Here is an 18,928-nt window from a genome sequence, read left to right as displayed (position 1 = left end):
GAGCGTGCATAATTAAGCGCTTTCAGATTGTATTTTAGGGCACTTAAAAATGTCAGACGGAAGTCGGTCGAAGGCGAAGTTGCCCGAGGCAAACACCTGTCAAGTTTTTCTTAGCCCTCTATTCCACTGTGGCCGGCGCCCTCTGGCGTCGCTCGTCTGACTCACAAACGACCATGGGGCGTACGAGGGGGCGGGCGGATTGAGCACGGCACCCCCGCTGTGGCATTTGCCAATCAAACTTTGGGCGGTCTGCCGGTGACACAAGCTAGAAAACTCTTTTGAATCGACTAGTAGGTGGGCAATCGATAGACTTTCACCGGTCGCTCCCTGCGTATTTATTGGCATTATATTTATAAATGCCGCAATGCCAGGCCCAACTGCCAAGTGGCTGTCTATATATAATCCATATCCATGTGCACAGCGCAAAATTATTTTTAAGTTTAGAGTGTAAAAATAGAAATATTAAGTTTATTATTAAATACAAAATAATTTAATCCATATGAACAGTAAACATTATATTCTTCGTACCAGTGCGCTATAATTCCCAACAAGTTTGAGTAAATTATTACCGTAGGCAGTTTTCTACCAATTTAATACTATTTTGTCTCTTGAAACGTTAAATATTTCAAATTTCGTAGTTCAAAATTAACTTTAAACTAAATCTTAAATCACATTCGATAGGCTTTTCCCCCCGTGTACTCGTTTGTGTGTGTTCCTAGATGGGCTGTCACTTTTTCGGTTTCCTAAGCAGCAGCAGCAACAATAACAGCAGTGGGGAAAAACCTCATGACAAATTCATTTGACTTACACATGACTGAGCTCCTGTGGCTAGCCAACAACAAAAGGCTGCGCCAAGTGTGGGCTCGTCGGAAGTGGGGAGGTGGAAAATGGGTGGTAAGCTGGAGGGAATGCTGGAAAGTTTGACCTTGGATTGGGGTAGGTGACCCAACGGGGGAGAAAATTGCGGAAAATACTGTGATATATGTTGAGCTGGGATAAACAGGCTGGATAAGAGGATTAGGGTAAACTTATGATGCCTTTTCTTCAGAATCGATAAATATTTGAGGCTTCAACGATAAATGGATCGATTACCCGGAAAATATAAGTGAAAGGCTTTAGCATTGTTTGATATTTGAGAAACTTCTTAAGATTACATATGAACTGGTTTAATAAAGTCAGGGGAACTTTTCACCATCATTTCAGCTAGTTTGGCCCATTGTCCTAAGCGAAACCTTCATTCATTTGTCATGCTTATTTAATAATAAATTGTCTTGCCCTTCGTAATAAATTCAATTGGTTGGATGTGGTAAATGACGTGCCTCAAACCAGATATTGATTGAACTATCATTTGTGGTTGGGCACACTAGCCGCAAAACAAGGCTCAAAACTTGGCATAATTGACCATAAACCGTCCACTGAGTCATCCGAGCAGTAAACTGCCCACCGCCTGCAGTTTTTAATCAACTTTTGCGAGGGAAAAGGTCGGTCTATCGTTGGCATAACTCAGTGGTCGGTCCTCGGTCATCGTTAGAGCGAGAACTTTGCCCATAGAGCAGATGTTGGGCTCTAATCGAACAAAAAGTCGAGGTCCGAGTGCGAGTTCGAAGTCGAAGTCCAAGTTGAGTAAACTACCCCGTGGAGACTGCTGCTGGACCAGCCTAAAGTCTTGGCAACCCCTGGTCCTCATTACAAATAAATATCTTTGACTATTTATAATGCCGCAGGGACCTCACCTTCTTCGTCTCGGATTCTCTGCTTCTGTGTACTTTTGTGCAAATTATGCAGATTAGAGGGTCAGTTCACAGCTGTCGGCTCGTTTTGGGCTTGTCTGCCACCTGGATTGGATGGATAAAAGTAAAGGTAGCAGTAGCAGTAGCAGCCTTATATTGCAGCCTCTTGTTTCCTTTGCATTTACATAAGAATCGAATTTAATCTTTGGCCGCATAATTTGCCACAATTTATTGGTAAACGGACTCGGGCTCGGGCTCGCCCTCATTGAATCTAATTTGATGGTGTTTTCTGTGCCAAAAAAGGCGCTCGAAATGAGTTCATAATAAGATTATCTGGGTCACATGTGCTGGGCACGACTGCTGGTTAACTTTTTGATTTGGCGCCTAAAAGTGGGCCACAAATATGGCGCAAAACGTTGCCAGCTGTGGGTGTTTGTACTTTGGAATTTTGAATTTTTTCGTCTCCACTTTCATTGCCAGGAAATTTCGGCATTAATTTGTTTTACTTTTGTGCAGCCTTATCGGTGAGCCGTAATTTTAATTGAGTTTTGACTGGTTTTTACAGTTTTTGGCCAGAAAACAGAAGGCGCAGGGTCGCCTGGCATAGAAATTGTATATGCCACTCTTATCGCAACGGTCCTCTCTATCTCTCTTCAATATGTCAGCTCTAAACAATGGGTCTCCACTCGAAGCGTGAAATGTCAAAAGGGGCCGAAAATGGGAAAGCTGGTGGGGGAAAAAAAAGAAAAGCCAATTTCCTGACATATCGCTCGGGCTGTTGGAAAACGCATTCTTAGCCTGTGTTCGACAAAACAGAGAATGCTTTGTTTTTTGGACCGCAGAATGGAGTGCAGTGGAGTGTACGGGTGTGTGCGGCTTGATTGTAGATAAATATGACAATAAAATAGTCATAGAGCGAGTGCCGCTGCAACGCAACGATGTCAGCTTAAAATAGCGAAAATATTGCGGTACAGTTGGCTCCAAAAAATACTGTGTGACGTGTGAAAGGGCTGACAGCGATGCAAGCGAAATTTGGCGCCATCTGTCGGTGGGTATAGTGAACTGAAGTGGGTGGATAAGTGGGTGGGAGGGGCTACAAGGGCAACGCACGTGATAAGCATATGAAATTTTATGGCAACTCTATTTGTAACTTTCACTGGCTGCACATGTGTACGTGTGTATGTGCGTGTGTGTGCGAGTGTCTGGGTTGCCAACAACTTTTGCTTTGAAGTTTGTCTGTCTCGCTCTCGCACAGGAGCTTCCGCCCATGCCACTCCCCCTTTTTGTGTGTGCGCTGACTTGGAAAATACTTTTTGTGATAACATTTTATGGCTTGACAAGGCAGCAGCATCTCGAAAAAAGACAGTGTGGGAGGATGGGAAAACTCTGAGTTTCTTGCAATTTTTCCTTAACGAAAGAATTATAAAAGAAATGGCTGCAGGGCATGGCAAAAGCGGGCGAGGGGCGGTAGGCAAGGCTAATGGTTCCAGTGCAGGGCATCAATTTGCAATATGACAGCTGCCTATAAATAGCCGAAATGACAATGCCAACTTTTGCATTTTCCATCCCACACTGATGTAAGTTTGCTAACAGGAAGTAAAATATTTGCTGGTTGTCACTAAAACTTAGTAAGGAAAAGAATGCTGCACATAAATTATGAATGGCTAAAGCCGGGAAATTAAAGGTTATTATTTCTATTGATTTTTCAAGTATTATAGTTTTACCTAGTTATTTATATTATTTTGGGGAAAAAAAAAACAAAATAGATTTGTAACTACCAACAAGATCCAACTCGTCCCAAATTAAGTTTATACCAAAAGGTTTTCACTTGATTTAAAGGGAACTTAACGAAAACGAGCAAATATTGAGATCTCTCTAAGTCCGCTAGCAAAAAACCTTTCCTAAAAAGTTATTACCTTAACTTGCAACATCTTTGTAGACCAATTATAGCTCCAGGGAAACATGAACATATAAGGTTAATGTCTTGGAGCTAATGTCATTTGTAATAAATAGCTTAAGAAATAATTTTCAAACTTGACGTAGTTTACCCACTTAAAGCGGATTCAAAGCGCGAGCTTAAGTGGAGCCGAGGGCGAAAAAATAAACACGCATGCTTATGAGGTCATTCAACAGTCATAAAATGTTCGCTTTGTGGTTCCGCAGAGTCCCAAACAGACATTTGTCGCCCCAGCTTCCTCCCATCTCTCTCACACACTTTCTCCCATTCTCCCTCTTTGTGTGTGTGTGTGTGTGTGTGTGCATTTGTGTTTGTCATGCCACTTAGCCTTATTAGTATGTGCAACGGGCAATGGCTGACAGTCGGTCTACCCTTTTTGGCCAAAGTGGCAATGAAGCTTGCCAAAAAGGATACACGGTGCACTGCACACATGGCGCACACAAATACACAAAAACACACACTCACATGCACACACACTTGCAGCGCCATGTAAGCAACGCCAGAAAGTATGCAATATTAAAATATATATATAGATATGTATATATTTTTGTGGAGCCTGGGACATCAGACAGCTGCGCAATAACTGCACATTAAAAGTCATTGCATTCATGATATTATTTTTTATATATTTTTCACCCAGCACTCACCTCTGTTTATATTTTTATACAACATTTTTTTTAAACAATTTTTTCCCTCTGTTAGAATTGAAATTTTTTCTCATTTGTTTGCCTGCCCACAACCGCTGCTCATCAATTGCCCCGTCCCCTACTGACTTGCTCGCAGGCCTCTGGGCGCTCGACACGCCTACAAACACTCACAGAAAAGCAGACACAACCGAAAATAAAAAAAATGTGCATTGTGAAAGTCCCTAAGCGGGCAAGCGCTAATGCTTTGTTGATGAACAAAAAAGTCTGCAAAAAAGAATATCAAAATAAAATCCCCGCAGCGAGAGTGAGCTCAAAAAATATTCATAATATTTTTCAGTTAGACTCAACAGTTGGATTTGTTTGCCCCGCAGAGAAAAGTGCAGCCAAGAAGGCAATTTAAATTGAAAAAAAGCTTTAAATTAAAACTGCATACACAAAAAATCACTTTAAGTCACTGGACGTCGACATGCTCCTTGTAATTAAAATTCTCTATGATTGCATTGCTTTAAATAACTCAACCAGAACGGCTTTGTAATTTAAGACTTAGATGCCAGCAATTCCTGTCTTCAATTAAATGCTAATTATAAACTTCTGGCGCACAATAAATTTAACCCAAACAAAATCATTTGGCTAAAAGTCCCAAAAATATCTGTTCTACTTGCAGGTGAGTTTATATTGTGGACACTAAACTACAGGCTAGCCAACGCTGCGGCAAGTAAACAAAAATGCCAAAATCCTAATAAATGTGTAGAAAATCAAAAGTCTTGAACAATTCCTTTCAGCTTAAAGCGATTTCATAATTTATTCGACACCTGAAATAAATATAAAACCAGAAAGAAAGCAAACTTCGGCAAGCCGAAGTTCATATACCCTTGCAGCTATTGCAAGAATTAAACATTTTTGAAAACATTAAAATTATAATTTACTTGCGTATAAGTTTAAAAACATTGAAGCTATGATGATTTGCAGCTCAATTATTTGATAGTTATTTTATATATTTTTATTGTTCCTATGGGAGCTATATGATATAGTCGTCCGACTTTGATGAAACTTAAACCGTAAATTGGAAATATTTAACCATTACTAAATGTCGAAGAACTAAACAAAAAATTAAAAAACAGAAAAGTTGTAATTTTTTTTCATTTATTTCTCCGATTGTTCCTATGGGAGCTATATGATATAGTCGTCCGACTTTGATGAAATTTAAACCGTAAATCGAAAATATTTAACCATTACTAAATGTCGAAGAATTAAACAAAAAATTAAAAAACAGAAAAGTTATAATTTTTTTTCATTTATTTTTCCGATTGTTCCTATGGGAGCTATATGCTATAGTCGTCCGATTTTGATGAAATTTTTACCATAATTCTGAAATATTTAACCATTGCTTTATGTCGAAGAACAAAACAAAAAATTAAAAAACAGCAAAGTTATAATTTTTTTTCAATTATTTTTCCGATTGTTCCTATGGGGGCTATATGCTATAGTCGTCCGATTTTGATGAAATTTAAACCATAATTCTGAAATATTTAACCATTGCTATATGTCGAAGAACTAAACAAAAAATTAAAAAACAGCAAAGTTATAATTTTTTTCAATTATTTTTCCGATTTTTCCTATGGGAGCTATATGCTATAGTCGTCCGATTTTGATGAAATTTAAACCATAGTTCTGAATTATTTAACCATTGCTATATGTCGAAGAACTAAACAAAAAATTAAAAAACAGCAAAGTTATAATTTTTTTTCAATCATTTTTCCGATTGTTCCTATGGGAGCTATATGCTATAGTCGTCCGATTCCGACTTATATACTAACTGCAATAGAAAGACAACTTTTGGGAAAGTTTCATGCAGATAGCTTTAAAACTGAGAGACTAGTTTGCATATAAACGGACGGACAGACGGACAGACGGACGGACAGACGGACAGACGGACGGACAGACGGACATGGCTAGATCGACTCTACTAGTGATGCTGATCAAGAATATATATACTTTATAGGGTCGGAAACGTCTCCTTCACTGCGTTGCAAACTTCTGACTGAAATTATAATACCCTCTGCAAGGGTATAAAAATATTGCAAGCCAATAAGCTGCCAGACACCAAAACTTTTCTCAAAACAGCAAATATAAATTAAATGCAATTCAATTTCTAAAATCAAATATCTCCGAGATACATATATATATATATACAATATATATCTGGGTGTATATGTATGATTAGTTGTATATATAGTAAACAAGAAACACATGTTAGACAATCAAAAAGAAAGGAAACCAAAACAAGTTAACCACAAAACGGACAAGCAAGGACTTTGTTGGAGAAGGGGGAAAAAGGGCATAGCAGAGAAGGGACAATTTTCCACTTGCTGGGCTCCTTGGGTTTGCTTCGGTTTCCGCAAACACGGCAAAAGATGTTATCCTTTATCCTTTTTATTTTGCGAAAAATTCAATATTTTTCAAACAAACAACAACAACACGACAACGCACATCGAAGGATAACATATTAAATTTGCCAACAGCAGGACTGCCAAAGGGACAATGCCATAAAGACAAGAAATCAATTTTTTCTTGCGTAACGCTGTGCAGGGAAAAACAATTTTCTAACAATAAAAAATTGCCCATGCGATCGAAGGACTCTCACACACTCACACACTCACTTACGCGTTCTGCTCGGGGTCCTTTAAAATCGAAAGCAAAGGAAACGTAGCCGGGTGTGTGGCAAATCATAAAAATCGAAGAGGGGGAAGCGAATGATGAAGGGGCTGTGTGGCATGCCATAAAAGCAGGGAAGAGGCAATAAAAAAGGGGGAGGGAAAAAAGTGAAGGATGAGCCGAGGTCCTAGATAGAGATCCTGGTCTTAGGACTCGGGATTAGTGGCCTGGCCAAAAGTAGAGGCTCTAATTGAGGTGAAAAGAGCTAGGGAAATGACTTTGCTTTTCTCCTTCGACTGTCAACTGTTATTGCACACACAGGAAAACTTAGTTGTTATATAAAGACAAACGATATTATTCTGGAAATAAAACGTCTGGAAATAACAGGCTTAACGTAACAGAATACTGTTTTTTCTTAAAAGTTATTTGATAGTGTGTTAAGCTCAACAAAACAAATAAAAAGATTAATGGCTCAGTGGAACTAGTACATTTTGAACATGTGTAGAAAAGTCTTGTCTTAAATAAAATCTATATTTTACTGTGTACCCTTTCCCTTTCTACATATTGGTAGCACATGTCCCCTTCAACTAATAACGAGCCTCATTTTGTGTAAATCGATAAAGTTGTTACATGGCAACATCAGTGGCGCAAAAAAGTTTATTTTTGTTAGCAGAAAAGTTTTCCTTCCGTTCTTCGGTGGGGTAATATTATCGCATGTTGCACTGTGCCGAGCGTGTTGACAATTGAATTATTTATGTGCCTTTGGGTGTGCAGGCAGGGTCTGGAGAAGAAGAGACGAGAATCTCGCTTCAGTCTGCTGTCCTTTTGTTTGCGCATTGATTGAATCCTTTCGATGTCCTGGACGCGCTCCACTTGCCCATTGTCAGCCAGTCCTGCTCATATGCGCTTTATGCAGTTTATTGGCGATTACATTCACTCAAGAGCACCACAACGTCCAATCATTTCGTCCTGGTCTCCGGGTCTTGGCTTTGGCTTTGCTGCCTTCAGTTTGATTGTCATCGTTTGTGGAAATTTGATAAGCGCTTTTTGTGTACTCGTGTGTGTACTTTCCCTTGCCACTCTTCTTTCTTCTCTGCTTCTTCTCTGCATCCTAGACATGTATGTTTGTCCCCTCTGTGTGTGTTTGTTTGCCAGCGAAACTTTGCTTGTTCGTGTCAGGACTTGGATCTTTTTAATAATGCGGGTTATGTGATGGATTTATTAAAAGCGTGTCCTCATGTCTCCGTTCTCCGCCTTCCGCATTCCGCTTGTGTTTGCCATAAACTTTCTCCTTGTCTTTGTAGCCGGTGGCTACCCTTTTCAATTAGTTTGCCGCAACGCAATGTGCTTTAGTATGCCGGTATTGAATGTCAAGTGATTCATTGTGTAGGAGTGAAGCGGCCCTATAAGTATGCCATAATAATTGCAAACGATGCGATGCCCCCAAAACATACACCCTAAGGACACAACACACATATGGGCAATAAAATTTATTTTTTCCCCACCAACAACAAGCACATTTTGACCGCAAGGCGGATGGTTTGCCCTCACAACCCATTTTTATTTCTCATTTTACGACCATGCAAATGTCTTCGAGCGGCGTCGCTGGGTTCGGCGCCAAAAAGTCGGCAACATATGTCGGGGCAAACATGAAACGAAATCAATTTGCCTGTGCCCACGACCTTGGGGCCATGCCACGCCCACCGGGAGGGCGGGTGTTGGGTGGCGGTGGACACACTTCTGCGGCTTGTTATTACGCCATGCGACTAAATTATTATGGGGGGCTCGTTAATTTGCGGACACTGCGGACGTCCACAGAAAAGAAATCGCAAATAATCGCATTAAATGGGGCCACGCCTGGCGCGGCGAAAAGGGAAAATCGATTAAGCAAAAAAAAAAAAAGAAAGGGGGCCCCTCTCGTTCTCTTTTCGTTCGTTGGCCTCCTTTCACATTACATTATGATGATTATTTTTATCGCCGCGTCACGCGATATTTTCCTGATGTCGCCGCCTTCTGCTCAAATGGCTTACAATGCGCAGCGATGGCGAACGGAGCTCCTGAGGAAACGGAAACGCCACCGAAACGTGTGAGTGTGAGTGTGAGTGCTGGCTAGGCAAACATTTGCCATATCTATGGCGGGTTGTGTATGTCTGTGAACTGTGTAAACGACGCCGCCCTGCAAATGACTGCAGTTAAAAAGTCATCAATGTCTGCCAAAAACGAAGCTCGCCATTAAATGTTGCCGCAGTTTATGCCAATCTCCGCCCAGTGCGTGTGTGTGTGTGTGTGTGCTTGAGTATCTATGTGAGTGTCGATTTCGCGGCAAGGATAAGACCCAAGTCAAGTCAAGTCATGGTCCTTTTCCCCCTCCAATTATTTGGCCCTTACAACCCATGTGTGTGTGTCAAAAAGTTGAAAATTTATTTCTAGTCATAAAAAGTAGAAAAACGCGAATGGGGTTGAACAGCGAACAAAGCTGAAAATACCGAAAATGCTTTTTAAGAGGACTTTTCTAAAAATCCGAAACAAATGAAAAATAAACAAAGCCTTTTCATTGATGGGCATTCAAACAAATAATCGAAAAGAAAAAAATATTGAACAAATTCAATTCGAATGCAAATGCAAATATTTTTCTACTTAAAAATGATTTTCTATTGCACAATAGGAACATTCACTTGCATTCCCTTGGGCTTTAACCAAATCCTTCGCTTAGATACTGCTGCCGATCAAGTCTTCTTTCCCCAGATTAATCGAATCGCTATGGCAAATCCCACCAACAGTATCAGTAACCCTTGCAATTTGTAAAGCGTCCTGACCATGTGGTCAAATCATAGGGAGAAGAAAGCCTTCGGCTGGCCCAGGGAAAAAAATCAATGTGCCGCACACACAAGCACTCGCAAGTACGCACCGCACCGCACCGCACCGCACCGCACCGCACCGCACCGCAACCTGTCCCTGCTCGGGCGCCATGTCGCAGGAGGTCCTGCTCGGGCGCCATGGCGTGCATTATGTGGCCATATGGGTGTAGTGCACGTGTGTGTGCCAGTTTGTGTACAAATAAACACGGCAATGCAAACTGAGTGGGGAGCAGGGCAGGGCAGGGCAAAAGGGGGCGTTGCCCTGCAGGCTGCAGTCGGTTTACGTTTAATGCCCATATATATTGTTGCCTACTTTCGGGCGCAGTGGCCAATGGCCTCCAGTTTTGTGGCTCTCGGTCCACGTTCGCTAGCCACTTTTTTAAAGCCCTTTAAATGTGAGCAAACTTTTCCACGTGTGCCAGGACTGGACTGCCTGGAAAAGTGGGGACGACGTTAGTTAAACGTATGCCAGGAACAACTGGAACGAGAGAGAGTGAGAGAGAGCGACGGAGAGGGAGAGGGAGTGAGAGGAGCATGGCGTTATATGGTTTGTGTATTGAAAATTGGATTTTCAATTGGTTTGCAAAACGGAAATTAATTCGGGGGCGCAACGGAGCCGAAGCCCCGTAACCGGCAGGCGAAAATGAAGCAATGACGTCCACACACCGATGATGGCGGCGGTGATGATGATGATGATGATGGGTGCGGAATGACCACTGGCACTCAGTGCGCCGCGCCGGTGTTTGTGTGCAAAAATAATGTGGAAAGTCTCTTGCTTTCTTTCTTTTTTTTTGCTGACCATTTCGCTACGCGAGTGGCGCTCTCACCGTTTTATTATTATTTTTTTCGCTCTGTACTCCGTCGTCTCGTGCACTTTAATTAAATTAAGTGAATTTCGAGGCTGATAAGCGAGCGGCAAATGAAATGAGCAAGCAAAATGGGATGGGTAAGGAGACGCCATCCAGCTGAAGAGGAGGTTAAATGAGCAAATGAAACGAAAACACGGCAGTGAGATAGAGCCACTACCAAAATCAGAAATTGCCATTTTCCCAACTCAAGTGGCGCTCGAAAAAAACAAAAAAAAAAAAACACGACAGTTACAGCAGCGTTTAGTTGAATTCCATTAACTGAGTGCACTTTTGTCCGTAAGGTAATCCACTTTGGCCGAGAGTACAGTTGTGCTCGCCATATTCTAGGGCACATTTTTCAATTAACACAAATCCCTGGAATGTAGTTATTCCCAGGATAATGGTGGTTCACCGGGTCCTAAGTTGCTGGTTTAAAATTTTAAAACAACTAAGTCAGATTGTCGCAATGGGCCAGCCAGTTTCGTTGGGAGAAAAGAATATGGAGAATCTGTTGCAAATCCCAAAAGTATGCAACTGCAGTGGCAACGGTGTGTGTGTGTGTGTGCCCCCATTGAGCGAATGAATGAGTGAGGAAACGAACGCATGATTGAAAAAAAACATGGCCGCAAAAAGTCGAGGCCCGTTCATTGTTTTCTCTACTCACACACACACACACACATACAGAGAGATGCAGGGAAAAAAAGGAAACACTCACATTCGCCTGGCTATTTGGCGCTGCATACTTTTAGGAGAAGTTCAGTGACTGCAGATACTACAGCTGGCTGTGTTTCCTTTTGTCTCAGGCAAATCGCTTAACATGCGCCGCTGGTCGTCCCATCCAAACCAAACCAAACCACACCAAACCCAACGCAACCCAACCAAACCATCCACCTCGGCTGCTTTTGTCCATTGTTTTGTCCCGGGCCTGCAAACACTTTTGCCGCCCGGCTCCTCCTGTGACGCTCCTATGGCCAGCAAATATTGACCATTTGCCTTTTGCCAATTTGTTTGCATTCCAGGAAAATATTTTCATTTTCAATGCTTCCTCGCTGGGCTGGGCAGTCTGCCGCTTTCGCTGCCGGTTAGCCATATTGAAAATTAAACTGCAAACTAGTTGCAGTCTGTGTGTGTTTTAGGGTGTGTTTGTGTGGATGTGGCACATGGAAAATTGCCTTGATTTCCCTGGCCATGCCTACGGTGAATTGTCATTTTTAATTTATTTTGTTGCCGGCATTTATACAATAAATATCTCACTGTGTCCACACAGCATTCATTCCGGTCACTTCGCTCGCTCTCTTACCAATTCTCTCTTCCTTTTGGCCATTTTGAGGCTTTGTTGTTGTTTGCAATTGCTTTTTGATTATCTCTATTTGCTGTTTGTGTTATTGAGCTACGTTTCTGTCGTTGTCTATGTGTGTGTGTGAGTGTGTGTGTAAATGGCCAAGTGAAAACAAATTGAGTTCTCCGTTAAGCGTCGAAAATAGTTTTCAACTATCTCCTGAACAAACCCCCTTTTCTGGCCAACTCTTTCGTGTGTGTTGGTGTGAGCTGGATCTAAAGTGCTAAAGCTTGTAGTGCCGTTAGTTTGCATTAAATTTTTTGGCAACTCCCCCTCCTCCCCCCTCCCCCTCTTCTCTGGTTTAAAAACGGCCAAAAGCGAAGAGTGTCAGGAATTATGCTTGTCAGCGTTGTTGTTTTCCCCATACTTTTTACTCTATATTTTTATTCGGCAACATTTTCTGCTTATGTTTTATGTAAAGCCTTAAATGGAGTTTGCAGTGTGCACAACGAGGGGCGGGTGGAAATTCGGACAAAAAAGTTCGGAGGACATGCAATTTGTGTGTTCCAAAGTGGCTTATCACAAGTTCCATTCACTCGCCGGGAAGTTTCAGCTAGTACGCCCCCTCTACAATTTATGACAATGAAGAAAAACCAATTTTAGGAATATGGCATATTGCTTTATAACAGCTAAATAGCATATATGACCTATAGCTGTATTAATAATTTCCAGAATATTATGCTAAAGTAAACCGAGTCCTAAGCCAAATTTAAATTTTAAATTTAAACCCATTCATTTTCCCCATATCAAACAAAGCCGGGCGAACATATTTCATTCGCATTATTCCAACTCTTTGTCTATTTTTTGCAAAGCCCTGTAGACGCGGCGGATCGCATTTTTTTCTTTTTTTAATGCATAGCAAAGTCGAACCACTAAACAGTTTTAAATTTGCATAAAAATCCGTTTTATTAACATTCAAAGGCGATTCCTATCGCCGCTAAATTGAAGAAAAGTAGCTAGAGTTCTGCGAGAGAAACGCGGGGGAAGAGGGACAGAAAGGAGTTCCAAGCAAACAGAGACCCTGAGGGAAAATGCCATGTAAATGCTTTCAGGGCAGGGAAAAAAAAGAGAAAAGTAAGAAAAATTCCTTTGCACTCAACAAAGAAGAAATAAATAACTTTCGAGTCAGATTAGCCAACTTGTCACGAAATGCAAAATGACATTTAATACCCAACGACTTGGACGAGGACACAGACGAAGACGAGGACATGGACTTGAGTGCTCCCAGCTCCTAGCTTCCAGCTCCCAGTTTCCAGCTTCTAGCTCCCAGTTGATGGGCAGCAGCTGCGTCTCGGAACGAAAAAAGGGAGGGGAGGGGGGCGTCTTAACTTGGGCGGCAATCCCAAGACGCATGTCGACCAAATGGCAATGCGATACGCGACGATATACATGACTGGACCTGACTTGCACTTGGCATGAAAACATGAGAAATTCCTTAGCCAATGGCCACCACCATCGTCCGCTTTCCGCCGCTTTCCCCCGCGTTTCCCCCCCAATGGCATGCCAGAACGCTAGACGACAGCGACATTGTTTCGAATGGCCTGGCAAAAGAAGAAAAATGGCTCTGAAATGCCATCACTGCCATCATTCCACCCGAAAAAAACGTATAAAAAAATAAGGACTACGAGAGAGGATGGCGAAAAAGTAATCATTGCAATTTAAAGCGTATAATCTGCATCAGACCGAAGCTGTGAAACAAGAAGCGTTGCGAAAAAAAGGCGAGTGCTCTAAAAAGGGTTCCAGTTTCAGTTGCACACAACGCGAACGTGGGCAATGCAAATATGCTGCGGCGCCCTCGCTTTTCCCCATTTGCCCCCGCTTTTCCTCCCCTTTGCCGGCCCAGCGTGCGTGAGTGGACACCATTTGCAATTTTCGCACTCGCTTTTCCACTCTCTCTCGTGGTTTTTTTCTTCTTTTTTTCGCACGCCCAAGGAGCAGTCATGCAGATTACAATCGAAATGACATGAAAATGTTTAGTGTGGCGTGTGGCAAAAAAAAAAAGGAAAAATCGCGAGGCAATGTCAAGCGGCAGCAGCAAGAAAGTGTTGCATATCTACGGGCGCCAGCCACAAGAAAGAAATTGCCCCGAGAAAATGGAAGGCGGAAAAGTGGCAAGTGGCAAGTGGAAAGTGGCAAGCGCTTGGCACTCGAAGATAATGTCCGGGGATCTCTCCTGGACTGTAAGAATAATGTCTTATTTGATTGTGGCCAGCAAATGCAATTTGAATTTGTTGCCAAAGCCCTTGAAAGATCCTGAATGGCAATGGGAATAACGAATGCCCAATCGATTTATAGACTCATCAATAACGTAGCACTCCGCTTATGCACACTAATAATTCAGTTAGCAATTAACTAACACGATTCGATGGCCATCAGGAGGCAATTAACCCAGTTACAAGGCAACAAGTGAGTGCCAATGAAAAACTGATTTAGCCTTTCATTAAAGCAAATTAGAGCAATAAAATGGAGGAACAGTCAGTCATTCAGCAACAGCAACAGCAACAGCGAAAGATACAAGTGCAGCCATTCAAATAGGTGGCTGTTGTAAAATAAACTCAATCGAAGCATTAAATTACTGCCAACGGCGCCAATAAGCACAAACAAATATGCCAAAGTGGCTCCTACACTCGTGCTTGTTTGTATTTTGTGTATGGTGTGTGTGTGGTGTGTGTGTGTGTCGTGAAAGTCCCGACAGTTACTGATTGAAAGATTTACACGGAGAAGGATGGAGAAAAATATTTGCTTGTTGTCAATAAATATTTTGTGCTGTGTTTATTGATCAAAATTGCGAGCCAACAATGCAAAGTATTTTGTTGGCTCGCCAAATATTTATGCATCGAACGATGAGAGAATCCAAAACATTTGACAATTAATTAGCCTAATTTATGGCTTTGTATCGATAGTTTGTAGTTTAGTTTATTAAAAAGTTTTGGCCCCCACAGCAGCAATTTGCCGTACTTATTTGTCAATATGCTTACACAAATATTTGAGAGAGTCATAACAAAGCAAATAAAAATAAACAGAAATGTTGTTCGGCAACAATTATTTGTGAGTTAGCGCCAGTTGTTGGGCGCCATAAATCTTGTACAGCTTTCAGGGCGTCATAAATTGTAAATGCCATCAACAGCAGCAGCAGCAGGAAAAAAAGGGGAAAACACAAAAGAAGACCAGACCGACCGAAAACGAGTTGGCATGTCTCTGCTACAGTTGCCCTCTCCGTCTCTTGCTGTTTGCTGTCCTGCTCTACTGGCCAGGGCAAACAATCAATTTATGCACACACAATTTTCCCCTTTTACATATAAATTTGTATTTTTATACCCTTGCAGAGGGTATTATAATTTCAGTCAGAAGTTTGCAACGCAGTGAAGGAGACGTTTCCGACCCTATAAAGTATATATATTCTTGATCAGCATCACTAGTAGAGTCGATCTAGCCATGTCCGTCTGTCCGTCCGTCTGTCCGTCTGTCCGTCCGTCTGTCCGTCTGTCAGTCTGTCCGTCTGTCCGTCCGTTTATATGCAAACTAGTCTCTCAGTTTTAAAGCTATCTGCATGAAACTTTCCCAAAAGTTGTCTTTCTATTGCAGGTAGTATATAAGTCGGAACGAGCCGGATCGGACGACTATAGCATATAGCTCCCATAGGAACAATCGGAAAAATAATTGAAAAAAAATTATAACTTTGCCGTTTTTTAATTTTTTGTTTAGTTCTTCGACATATAGCAATGGTTAAATAATTCAGAATTATGGTTTAAATTACATCAAAATCGGACGACTATAGCATATAGCTCCCATAGGAACAATCGGAAAAATAATTGAACAAAAATTATAACTTTGCTGTTTTTTAATTTTTTGTTTAGTTCTTCGACATATAGCAATGGTTAAATATTTCAGAATTATGGTTAAAATTTCATCAAAATCGGACGACTATATCATATAGCTCCCATACAAATAATAAAAATATATAAAAGAACAATCAAATAATTAAGCTGCAAATCGTCATAGCTTCAATGTTTTTAAACATATACGCAAGTAAATCATAATTTTAATGTTTTCAAAAATATTTAATTCTTGCGATAGCTGCAAGGGTATATGAACTTCGGCTTGCCGAAGTTTGCTTTCTTTCTTGTTTTTCTTTACTTTTTTCACTCATTTTTACTCAGCTTCGCCTTGCTGTATGCAAATATTTGTTAACTTCATTTGCTCTGAATTAAATATAATTTACATGCATATTTGTTTGCCAGCAGTCGGCCTGCCCTCGTTTCGCCTGCAAATCCCTTTTCCACATGCCATGTTGCATGCATCGTGGGGCATTAGTCCATTCCCCCTACCGATTTTTCGACTCTTTGGTCATTAAAATTATTGTTGACATTTTGGCTTAAAGCAAGAGAGTGAGCCGCGTTAATGCGCCGCCACAATTACACGTGCTAATGAAGTGAAATTTTTACTTTTTCGCAATTAAAAACGAATTTCGATCTCGCGCATATAGCCCGCAAATATGCTGGTAAAAATGCGGTGCCATGTTTCATGAGCATTCCGGAATACTCGTGATTTGCCCTGAAGGAAAATTGCAACGGCTTTTGCATGCAGTTAATTGGTTTGGGCTTTTTGGGCTGGTCGAAATGTGTCGACAGCACGAACATAAAGTTATTCAGAGCTCTGAGTCATGCCAAGGATAAAAGAAATTACATAGAACTAACTTGCTTTATTGCAGGCAGGGTAATTTTTTTTTAATTGACGCCCAATTATAACAACTTCAATGGTGAAAAGATTGTATTACCCATATGGTACATACTTGCTGATAAATATTGTATATTTTACACAAAGTTCATTAAATACCAAACCCAGAACATCCTTTATGATTGTTCAACAAAACTGAAATGAAACAGTATTTACTCTTGCACATCGAACCCGAAACGACCCAGGCATTAAGGTTAAGCACAACAATTTGTGTTAATCAACCAGCCAGGAATAGAAAACATTAACATAAATTTGTTTCCAGTAATTTATTTAGTGCGACAAAAGCACTTCCTGGCCAACACGCTCACTAAATTGCCACTGCCAGCAATCGAAACTGAATTATGGCCGGTTGCCCCAAAGACTTAACCCCTGCTGGCTGTCAGTCGAGGGCAATTTATGAAGCTTTCCACTCTCTCTACTTTCTCTCTATATAGTATATGTAGTGGAAAAATTTGCTAAACATATTCTTTTTGAATTTTTTCTTTCAGGGACGCTGTAATCGTGATAAACCGCCGTGCAAATATTTTCATCCACCACAGCATCTGAAGGATCAGTTATTGATAAATGGACGCAATCATTTGGCCCTCAAGAATGCACTGATGCAACAGATGGGCATCGCGCCCGGCCAGCCGGTCATATCGGGCCAAGTGCCAGCCGTGGTAAGTGCCGCTCTCTAATACTTTAATTGAATTTCCCCCAGTTCGCCACACCACTTCCGCTGGCAGTTCGGAAATATGAATATTTATAAGCGAACTTCTCCTCTTTTGCCGCGACCATGAATATCCGAAATACCAACCAGAGCTGAAAAAAAACGAGGAATTCAAAGTGCGCGAAAATGAGCCAAAGAGTGAGCAAGAGGAATGTTTTATTCATGCAAAGGGGGTGGGTGTGTGGGGGGGTGAGATATTGCCCGCTTTATAACAAATCGAAAATTAATTCTCAAATAATTTGCGACATGGTTTTTGTGGATTTGCAGCTAAACGACAGGCATCATTAGGGTAAAAGGAAACGGGGGCTCGCGCCCATGTTGATTGTTGAAAAATGCATGAATTTTCATTAGAGCTGGTGTGGGGGGAGGGCTCAAAAAAAGGGTCTACGAGTGCGTGCCAAGCATAATTTGTGCCCAACAAAAGGGTCAGTTCGTGGGCAGTGTGAAGCCTTCAATGGGGTGTCGAACCATTAGGTTAGGACGGGTGTAGGCCATAAATAAAACAGATTTTAAAAGGGGCTTTCAATTGAGCAGTCAGGCTTTTTTTTAAGGTTTCACAAATAAAGTTTTGAGATATTATAGACTAAAAATGTATTACCTTACAGTACAAATGCCAAAAATCTATCGTTACCTAAATATAACCGCCAACATGGTGAATGAGTAATATTATATTTTTAATTTAAAATATTTTTAAACTTTTTAAAAAAGCAACTTTATGCCGCTGTAAAATAATTAAAAATTCTTTCAAGATACAGATCATAATCTGCTATGCTTATCTTTATCTATCTTTAAAAGGAAATTAATATAGCAAAAAGCAGATGACCTATTATGAAACTATTTTGATATCCTATTGGGAAATTAAGACAACATTATCCGTGACGCGTAAACATTTCAAACAAATCCAGTGCGGCGAACTGCCCCCATAATTACTCCCTGTTGTAGTACAACTGTTTGATGAATTGTAATGATAGATGGCCCAATTACCTATCTATTGCAGGCCACAAATCCCTATCTGACTGGCATTCCGGCCAACTCGTACAGTCCGTACTACACAACGGGACACCTAGTGCCCACCTTGCTGGGTCCTGATCCCACGACCGTGGCTTCCCAGCTGGGACCAGTGGTGCCCCAGGCGGTTCAGGTGGCCCAGCAGAAAATACCACGATCCGACAGATTAGAGGTGAGTTTCGGGCCGATGCCGTACTATATATATATTTATATATATATATATATCTCAATATATGTTTATGTATCCATGGAAGTCAATTTACTGCGATTTAATTTACGCTTACGTTGTGTTTATTAATCTTATTTGTTTGTTCGCCGGCGGCGAGACTTACACGCAACGAAAATTGTTTCCGTTCTTACTATATTATGTTTCTTTTTGTGGCATGTATATTATGTATTTATATTTCTAATTAGAATTAATCTTAAACTACGTATACAAA

General features: G+C 41.1%; 1 protein-coding gene across 14 annotated transcripts in view; it reads left to right on the top strand.

The window, feature by feature from the left end:
* Window positions 1-18,928, top strand: part of LOC108144159 (protein muscleblind) — a 119,530-nt gene that overhangs the window by 74,529 nt on the left and 26,073 nt on the right. For all 14 annotated transcript variants that reach the window (XR_001774347.2, XM_017268814.2, XM_017268813.2 and 11 more), the window contains exons 3-4: window positions 17,260-17,430; window positions 18,478-18,660. Coding sequence is in view for 13 of the 14 variants with exons in the window: in XM_017268814.2 (XP_017124303.1) it covers window positions 17,260-17,430; window positions 18,478-18,660 (354 nt within the window). In the remaining variant the exon portion in view is untranslated. The remainder of the gene's footprint in view (window positions 1-17,259; window positions 17,431-18,477; window positions 18,661-18,928) is intronic.

This window comes from Drosophila elegans, unplaced genomic scaffold (assembly GCF_018152505.1).
Source record: "Drosophila elegans isolate 14027-0461.03 unplaced genomic scaffold, ASM1815250v1 contig_183, whole genome shotgun sequence".
Lineage (NCBI taxonomy): Eukaryota > Metazoa > Arthropoda > Insecta > Diptera > Drosophilidae > Drosophila > Drosophila elegans.
Note: the sequence above shows the minus strand (reverse complement) of the source record. Positions and strands in the feature narration are given on the sequence as shown.